Genomic DNA, 9,407 nt, shown 5'->3' with positions numbered 1-9,407 from the left:
TTGATACCATATAGGTCTATACCAATTTTCAGGTATATATTCTGATAGATATTCTGCTTAAAATTTTCAGGTAGATATTCTGCTTAAAAAATTTAGTTTGTATGTGAGGTACCATGCCCTCTTATTCGATAGCCCCCGGTTTTATAGGTGAGAGTGGTGTTGTTATCCTGTAGCTCTGTACCAATTTTCATGTTCCTACCTTAAACACTTTTGAAGATATTCGACTTGAAAAATTCAATTTGTATGGGAGGTGCCACGCCCCCTTAATATTTTGTTCTGATTGTAAGACATGACCTGTGCGTGGTAATAACAAACAAATCCCCAAAGGAAGTATTTTATTTGGTTCAGCCGTTTTCGAGTTTTAGCGTTACAACTATACACCATTTCATTTATATATATATAGATAAGCACTAGTAGAGATATTGGAACGCCCATCGTCGAAATCGGACCATACATTTTCAAGGCCCCATGTATCGAACATGAGGACCTCAGGGCTTCTAATTCTTTTTTTTTTTACCGAAAATATAGGTAAGTCGTTCAGATATTTTGAAGAAATTCGGAGGGAATATCTTTCTTTTACTAATATGTCGCTGTGCTTGAAATACGGGAAATCGGGTCATAACTTCACCCAACTCCCATATACCTAATATTAGGGTTTCCATCATTCAATGGACTTTATACCATATATATGCCGAATATGTGGGTCAAATTGTTTGTTATATGAATAAAATTAAAGAAATAAATTGTGAGAGTATAAAATGTTCAGTTACACCCGAACTTAGCTCTTCCTTACTTGTTTATTTTGTATTGGTCTACAACTGTGCTACCGCAGTGTTTTTATACTCTCGCAACCTGTTGCACAGAGTATTATAGTTTTGTTCACATAACGGTTGTTTGTGTCACCAAGAAATAAAAGAGTTTGATATGGGGTTATATATATATAAATGATCAGGATGACGAGTGGAGTTGAAATCCGGATGTCTGTCCGTCCGTCCGTCCGTGCAAGCGATAACTTGAGTAAATATTGAGATATCTTAATGAAACTTGGAACACATGTTCCTTGGGACAATGAGAGGGTTGCTTTCGAAAAGGGGCAAAATCGGTCCACTGCCACGCCCACAAAATGGCGAAAACCAAAAACACATAAAGTGTCATTACTAAGCCATAAATAAAGTTATAACAGTAAAATTTGGAATAAAGGATTGCACTAGGAATGGGCATATTTGGATGTAATTTTTTTGGGGAAGTGGGCGTGGTCCCGCCCCCAAATCGGTTATTTGTATATATCTCGCAAACCAATGCAGCTATATAAAACAAACTTTCTGCAGCCGTTTTTTTAGCCACTTCTTAATACAGTCCAAAAATGAAAGAAATCGGATTATAACCACGCCCACCTCCCATACAACGGTTAGGTTGAAAATTACTAAAAGTGGGTTAACTCACTAACGAAAAACGTCAGAAACACTAAATTTCTCGTAAGAAATTGCAGATGGAAGCTGCACTCAGAGTTTTTTACAAAATGTAAAATGGGCGTGGCGTCGCCCACTTATGTGTAAAAAACCATATCTAAGGAACCACTCGACCGATTTCAATGAAACTTGGTTTGTAATAGTTTCCATACCTCCCAATAATATGTTGTGAAAATAGGCCAAATCGCTTCACAACCACTCCTACTTCCTTACCAGAACTTAGAAGATGATCTGAATCGTTTACTTTACAATATATATAGTAAGCACTAGTGAAGATTTCGGTGCAAAACTTTGCACAAATACTGTATTTATAGTGTGGCAGCCCATTTCTAAAAATCGCCGAAATCGGACCATAGGTTTTCAAGGCGCCATATATCGAAGATGAGGACCTCGGTGCTTGCTTCTAACCTAATATTAGGGTTTCCAACTTTCAATGGACTTTATACAATATATATGATTAATATGTGGGTCAAATTGTGTATTATATAATATTAATTAACTTAAATAAATAAATTGCGAGAGTATTAAATGTTCGGTTACACCCGAACTTAGCCCTTCCTTACTTGTTTTTTTGTAAATTTAAGACTTTTTTCTATAAAAACGGTTACATAAATGTTAATCGAAATATTGGCCGTCGCTAGCTACTACTTTTGACCATCTTTCCGGCAGCATGCCTATTCCGTGCAAATGTCGAGAATTCGGCTTTATTTTTACTTTAAAAGAGAAAACACACTTCATTCCGAACCGTTATAAAACGTATTTAATAAGAAAATTTGGTGATATTATACAAATTAAAGATTTATATATGATATGATAAATTGTTTTAAATGTTGATATATATAAAATGTGCATAAAAGGTATTGAGTAAAGAAAATCGGGATGCTTCGAAAAAAACGGAGATGCTGATCTATCGGCTGATATCGACAAAAGGTGGGGCGAGATCCTTTCTCGTTCCTTTTTGTTGAACTTTGTGTGGTGAGTGGTGTCATCATGTTGATATATGTGTATGTTTGTTTGTGTTTGTGTGTGTGGTGTTCTCTCTCGTGATGAGGTGAATGCATGTAGTGATGAGGTGGATGTAGCGTATCAGTGTGGTGCTTTTGATTATATGGTGATTGGTGTTTTTCAGTGTGGTGAAGTGATATGACTGTGTTTCTTCGTTCAGACTCATTTAGCCATCCCGGCCCCACTAGGCGAATATTTAGCCTAGAAGTCGCTGTAGCTGCTGTAGCGTGGCTACAACGCTGCTTAGGCCTGTGGACCGACGGGATTGCGGACTAGGCTGAAGACGTCGTATTGATGTGGCGTGGTGTTGCCACGGATGGGGTTCTACCGAAGGGGGTCCGCGCCGGCGGTATTGTATCAGAGGCGCTCTTTGAGAACGCCCGATGTTACCTCTGGTGCGAGGAGCCGCTTGTCGCGTCTGGTAGTGCGGTGCAGCAGCGTGTGATGCGAACGAACACAAATTTGGCACCGATTGTTGGACGGGCACTCCTGCGTTGCGTGAGTACTTCCCAGGCAATTCAAGCAATAGCTGTGTGCCTGTACAACCTGCTGGCGTTGCATCGGTGGCATGCCTTTAAAAATGCTGCAGTGAGATAGCCGATGCGGGCGTCGACATAGTGGGCATCCAATACGCTGCAGATCCGCTGTTAGTGCGGGGGATGCTGGTGTTGAAGCCGTGCCATTGCCCGGTGCCGTTGGCGCGGTGATGCCTGTCGTTGGTTGAGGTACGGCGGTTGGAATGGTGGTCCGGCGTGCTGCAATTGGGGCAGCTCCAGAGCGCGGTTAGCGTTCCGGTTGGGTGCGGAGATTAACTACCCGTCGGAGCCGTAGTGAAGCTGCTTTATGCGTCAAAGTCGGCATTCCGAAGGGGGAGACAATCGTCTTGTATAAGGACACAATCTCCAAGCTTTGGTTCTTTCCCTTGAACTTTCCACCGATATCTCTTGTGGAGGTCCTTTATATAGTCTTCCTTCCATCGACGGCTGAAATCATGATGGAGAATTTAATTCGTTCCCATCTGTTTAATAAGGATAGCGACTCCACTCCTGGCTCAGGTATGGTGCCCTGGGGTTAAGGCTGTAAAGTCGGAGGGATCTTGCGAGAGTGGTAAGTAAGGCTTCGATACGAGCGAGTAGTGTGGTAAACTCCTCATAATTGAACTTATGGTTACCTGCCGTTTTCTTTAAGTGGGACTTGAAGCTTTTTACTGCTGATTCCCAGAGTCCGCCCATGTGTGGTGAACATTGTGGTATGAATTGCCAATCGATCCCTTGGGGTGCATATCTTGTGGCTCTTTGAGCTCCGACAAAGTTTTTTCCATTGTCGCTCATAATTTTTAAAGGAAATCCGCGTCGTACGACAAATCGTGCAAGTGGTGCGAGAAAAGCTGCAGTAGTCAAATCCGAACATAGCTCTAAGTGTACTGTCTTTGTAGTAAAACATACAAAGAGAGCCACATACCCTTTTCCAAATGAGGAAGACCTTAACATCGAGGCCTTTATCTGAAAACGTCCAGCAAAATCAACCCCAGTGATGGTAAAGGGTAGAGCATAATTGCAGCATTCAGGTGGTAAAGCTGCCATGATCTGCGTACGCATCTGTTGTTTGTATATAATACACTGTTTACACATGAAGATGGTTCTTTTAATTTGTGGCTTTAGTCGCGGTATATAAAATTCTAAAAACGGGATTTCTCTTGAATAATAATGGGTTGTCGTTCATTATAACTAACGCTGGAGTTTGCTAGTCTTCCATTTGACCTTATTAATCCATTAGCGTCCGGTAATGGGTTAAGTTTTCGAGAGGTCGTTTTTCAAGTAGCTTTGATTTCTCTCGACTGAAATAGCGAGTTTGGGTATATAAGATAAGACTGACCTTGGCATGTTGCAAATCGGAATGAGGTAGTTGTGCGCAGTGATCACTTGATATTCCCTTAATTTTTTGTTTCATCCTTTGGATAAATTTATGGATGTAAGCGACTACCCTTAGTGCTCTAGGGAATTTTGAAAATCGGTGGAGAATATCATCCTCTTCGGGAGTGATATGCAAATTTTAAATTTTCCGGCCAGAATTCTTGTGATTCTGTTAGGACCATTATCGCATTCCATTGAATGCCTAGTGTTTTTGTTGTACTAGCCTTTTCAAATTTAAGAAAATCTGTATCTAATAAGTCTTACTTTTTTATATCTTTTATTATTTCGGGGTGGTTTGATGTAATTTACTTTAGGGGAAAACCTGCTGAATTAAGTGATTTGATCACTTGAGATAGTGATTCGCACGCTAATGGAATACTGTGGCTACCTGATAGTATGTCGTCCTCGTATATTTGCGTTTGCAACACAGAAGATGCTAGGGGCAAATTTGTTTCGCATGTTTTTGCAACTTCGTGTAATGTCCTAATGGCTAAATAAGGTGCGCAATTGTAACTGTTTTAAATTTGTAGTCGCTAATTGGACTATTAGGCTACGTTTATGACCGAGCGGATTCGCGTCGCGCGATGCGATGAAAATCGCTACTAGCGATCAAATACATAAATCCATATCGAAGTGTTTATCGTGCAGCGATTCAGCGAAAAGCGGTTTCAGCGAAAATGGAGCGACTGCTAGCGACGAAAATCAGCGATCAAAATTTTTGATTCAGTTGAGCGAATCGCGTTAAACACGATGGACAAATTTATTGAAAAAGTGCGAAATAAAGAATGTTTGTGGAATCTGCGTCATCCAGATTATCATAATAGAAACAAAATCAGAAAAGCTTGGGAAGAAGTTGAGAAAGAATGCGGTTTGGAAGGTAAGTAATAGTATTATTTTATTTTTATGTAATAAACAACCTATACTTAAGTGAATATAACATTTTTTTGAACAAAATATTCCTTAAAATTGTTTCGTATAGTCGTAGCAGCTTCAGAGCTTCTGTTATACTGCCTCTGCCTATTCATATTTATGGGAATAGTTTGCTGAACTTGCATTAAGGTTTGCATACAAACTCCCTCTTTATCAATTATAATATTGTGTAACAAACAAATAGTTTTAACAAATAGTTCTGCACCATAAATATCAGTTTCGATTGATTTGGTTAGTAAACGCCATTTGTTTGTAATAATACCAAAAGCACATTCAATGGATTTTCTGGATTTAGATAGCATTGTGTTGAATAGTTCAGAGTCATTGTTCAAATTTGTTTTAGAATATGGGCGCAATAAATATTTTCTGAGTGGATATGCTTCATCCCCAAGCATTACGAATGGTGCTGCAATTTCTGTGCCTGGTAGATTCCGCTCTTCTGGAATTTCATATTCTCCAGTTTCTATAAGCTTATGTAATGTTGAAGCTTCAAAAATGCCACCATCACTCTGTTTGCCATATGCTCCAACTTCAATGGCAGTAAACTTGTAGTCAGCAGAGGCAACGCCTTGTAAAACGATGGAAAAAAAGTGTTTGTAGTTGAAAAACATGCTGCCAGAATGCGGTGGCCTTTTGCAACGAATATGTTTGCCGTCGATACTTCCAATGCAATTCGGAAATCCCCATTTGGAGTAAAATTCGTCTGCTATTTTTATAAATTCTTCATTTGTTTTGCGATTCAAATGTTTGGAAACCAGAGACGTCCAAAGGGCGGCACATACTTCTCTAGTAATTTTGGCCACTGTGGCAATTCCTATGCGATAAGAAAAAGCCAAAGATCGGAATGAATTTCCCGTTGCTAAAAACCTGAAAATAAATATAAACGAAATTATTCTTTTTACATGTGTTTCAGCTGGCTCTGGTGCAAAAAAATGGAAAAACTTGAAAGACACCTATCGTAGAGAACTTCGTAAGGAAACTGTGGTTGCTTCAGGCAGCGCTGCAATGCCGCAATCAAAATGGACACATTTTAAGGATATGTGTTTTTTACAAGATACTATGGAATCGCGCTCCATGTCAGGTAACTTGATCAATGAAACAAGTTGTGATGAATTGGTGGAACTTGATGATGAAGATAAATCAGAAACTCCTGAATCCATAAAATTGATGCAGCCTACACCTAAAAAATTAAAGAAAAAACTTACAGAAAGCTCAGCGTTTTTGGAGTTGGAGGAAAAGAAGCTTAAGCTTCTAGAAAAAAGCAACGATGAGGAGGATGATGATTACCATTTTCTTATGAGTTTCAAAAAGTACATGAAAAATATGGGTGAAGAAAAAAAATTAAAATTTCGCATAAAAATGCAGGAGGTTCTGTACGACATTATGTACGGCAGAGATAATCAGGAATCGGCTACGCCAGTTTCTATTATTAGTTATGTAAGCAGCAGCCCAAATATTGAAACGCAGGATTCAAACAGCTTCATTTTTCCAAATGCGCAAAATTTTAATTAAGCTACTTAATATTAATGTGTGTAATATTATATTAAATAAATACATATGTAAGTAAGTGAACAAGTATAAATATTGAAATTGAATAAAAATTTATGGAATGGATACATAATATTGTATATTACTTACCTTATGGTCAGTGCGAGCCTTTCTACAGCATCAATTGGTGTTTTCTGATTTCTAGTATTTTTTTCTATATGTTTGGATATATTATTCAAGATATAATTAAATGTGTCAATTCTCATTCGGTAATACTCCATAAATTTCTCAGGATATTGTAGAAGGCGGCTGTGTAAATGATGGAACTCTCCATGGCTTTTGCGTTCTTTGCAAATTGGATGCACTTGGAATCTTTTCTGTTTACAAAACCTTAAAATCTGCTGACGCACTAAAAGACTACTTTCTGCAAGCAAAATTTTACGAACACGTGCACGCATGTCTTTTTTTAATGAAAAGTAAAAGAAACTACGAACGGATTTGACGTTATAAATTTTCAATCGCTTCTGATTTCGCTGTACTGTAAACACTCAATCGCTAGCGATTACGATGGCGAAACCGCTGGTAGCGATAAAGCGATTTTCATCGCATCGCGTGACGCGAATCCGCTCGGTCATAAACGTAGCCTTAATTGCATTGCGGAAGACTATGCGTTGCAAATCTTGGTCATCGTCATGTACCATAATTTGCCTGTACATTTTTTCAACGTCTCCGTTAAAAACGTATTTAAACATGGGCCAAGTTAGTAGTAGCAACATGAGATCAGGTTGTAATGTTGGCCCTGTGTATAGTACGTCATTGAGTGATTTGCCTCAGCTATTACACTTTGAGGCATTGAAAACCACTCGAACTTTCGTTGTGATTTTATCTGGTCTTATTACCCCATGATGTGAAAGGTAAAAAGACAAATATCTACCTTTGGATATTTTCTCATATGGTACAGTTTCTTCCATATGATTGAGGTCAAAATATTCATCCATCACATTATCATATGCTGATTTAAGCTCATTTTCCTTTATCAGGCTTTTATCCATGCTTAGTAATTGCTGGACTGCTGATATTCTAGAGTGGCCTAGAGCTATGGTTTCTGGAAAGGTGGGTTTGAATGGAAGTCGAACAACATAACGACTATGTTTGTTTCTTGTTGTTGTGGACTTGTCATGCCTGGTCTTCTTCTGAAAGTTGAGTGATTTGAGGTAATTCTTCTACTTCCCAGAATTTTTTAAATTGGTTATTTAAATATTTGTTTGTGATATTTTCCACTTGTGTTGTGAAAGAATTTATTTTTTCAGTGACTTGGCCACTTATAATCCACCCAAAGATTGTATTTTGGGATAACAATTTATTGGAGATTTTCTCAATACCTTCAAGAATTATTTGAGGTATTAAGTCACTGCCTAATAATATGTCGATTTGGGATGGGGTATGACAGTTGGGATCTGCTAACTTGAGATGTGAGCATTTTTCCCAGTGTTTTTTATTAACTTCATAACTTGGAAGCAAATTTGTAAGTTGCGGTAGAACGATGGCTTGCGCATCTATTCGAATATCCGCACTTGGAGATACTATGGTGATTGGGCATATTTTGTTGGAATTTTGAATAATTCTTCCACCCATTCCCGAGATTTGAAAGTTAGAATGTTTTATTGGCAGTTTGAGCCGATTTGATCTTTGAGAGCATTGATCTATTAGTGCTCTTAGTTTGAATAAATCACCTTTTGTTCAATGGTGATGACAATTTTGCTTTCATTTTCTGAATGAAGCGCTTGAATTTGTCCTGCTTTAGAGCAACTTGGTTGTTCTTACCTTTTTTCGGGATTATTTGATGTGGTCGTAGCGACTAACCCCGTGGTTTTTATACTCTCACAACAAATGTTGCTAAAGAGAGTATTATAGTTTTGTTCACATAACGGTTGTTTGTAACACCCAAAACTAAACGAGTCAGATATAGGGTTATATATACCAAAGTGATCAGAGTGAAGAGTGGAGTTCAAATCCGAATGCCTGTCTGTCCGTCCGTCCGTCCGTCCGTCTGTGCAAGCTGTAACTTGAGTAAAAATTTAGATATCTTGATGAAACTTGGCACACTTATTTCTTGGCACCATAGGAAGGTTGCTTATGAGCAAAATCGGACCACTGCCACGCCCACAAAATGGCGAAAACCGAAAACACATAAAGTGCCATAACTAGGCCATAAATAAAGCTATGGAAATAAAATTTGGTATGAAGGATCGTACTATTAAGGGGCATATTTGGATGTAATTTTTTTTGGGGAAGTGGGCGTGGCCCCGCCCCTACTAAGTTTTTTGTACATATCTCGCAAACCAATAGAGCTATATAAACCAAACTTTCTGCAGTCGTTTTTTTTAGCCACTTCCTAATACAGTCCAAAAATAAAAAAAATCGGATAATAACCACGCCCACCTCCCATACAAAAGTTAGGTTGAAAATTACTAAAAGTGGGTTAACTCACTAACGTCAGAAACACTAAATTTCACATAAGAAATGGCAGATGGAAGCTGCACTCAGATTTTTTTACAAACTGGAAAATGGGCGTGGCGTTGCCCACTTATGGGTCAAAAAC

At 38.6% G+C, this 9,407-nt stretch overlaps 2 protein-coding genes across 4 annotated transcripts; one reads left to right on the top strand and one right to left on the bottom strand.

The window, feature by feature from the left end:
• The first annotated feature begins 5,127 nt into the window (after window positions 1–5,127).
• LOC128923517 (uncharacterized) lies at window positions 5,128–6,829 on the top strand. The gene is made up of 2 exons (XM_054235781.1): window positions 5,128–5,264; window positions 6,231–6,829. The coding sequence occupies exons 1-2, from the start codon at window positions 5,138–5,140 to the stop codon at window positions 6,827–6,829; spliced, it is 726 nt and encodes a 241-aa protein (XP_054091756.1). The 5' UTR covers window positions 5,128–5,137.
• On the bottom strand, window positions 5,258–7,263 carry LOC128923516 (uncharacterized). 3 transcript variants are annotated; one of them, XR_008472339.1, is made up of 2 exons: window positions 6,271–6,408; window positions 5,258–6,184 (listed from the first exon to the last, which is right to left on the bottom strand). XR_008472339.1 is itself a non-coding variant. In XM_054235780.1 (2 exons), exons 1-2 carry the CDS (start codon window positions 7,261–7,263, stop codon window positions 5,311–5,313), a joined length of 1,182 nt encoding a protein of 393 aa, XP_054091755.1. In that variant the 3' UTR covers window positions 5,258–5,310. The 3 variants fall into 3 exon arrangements, 1 of the variants encoding a protein (XP_054091755.1); XM_054235780.1 differs by lacking the exon at window positions 6,271–6,408 and adding an exon at window positions 6,956–7,263; XR_008472338.1 differs by lacking the exon at window positions 5,258–6,184 and adding an exon at window positions 6,956–7,095 and having other exon boundaries at window positions 6,358–6,497.
• Between the last annotated feature and the right edge of the window lie 2,144 nt (window positions 7,264–9,407).

The sequence above is a fragment of the Zeugodacus cucurbitae genome, chromosome Y (assembly GCF_028554725.1).
Source record: "Zeugodacus cucurbitae isolate PBARC_wt_2022May chromosome Y, idZeuCucr1.2, whole genome shotgun sequence".
NCBI classification, from domain to species: Eukaryota; Metazoa; Arthropoda; class Insecta; order Diptera; family Tephritidae; genus Zeugodacus; species Zeugodacus cucurbitae.
The sequence above is the reverse complement of the archived record's forward strand: the minus strand, read 5'-3'. Positions and strand labels throughout refer to the sequence as shown.

Coding starts and splice junctions, on each gene's coding strand:
- LOC128923516 (XM_054235780.1), bottom strand. CDS start 7,263: ATGCGTGCACGTGTTCGTAAAATTTTGCTTGCAGAAAGTAGTCTTTTA. Junction 6,185..6,955: donor AGGCTCGCACTGACCATAAG/GTAAGTAATATA, acceptor ATTTATTTTCAG/GTTTTTAGCAACGGGAAATT.
- LOC128923517 (XM_054235781.1), top strand. CDS start 5,138: ATGGACAAATTTATTGAAAAAGTGCGAAATAAAGAATGTTTGTGGAAT. Junction 5,265..6,230: donor GAAAGAATGCGGTTTGGAAG/GTAAGTAATAGT, acceptor CATGTGTTTCAG/CTGGCTCTGGTGCAAAAAAA.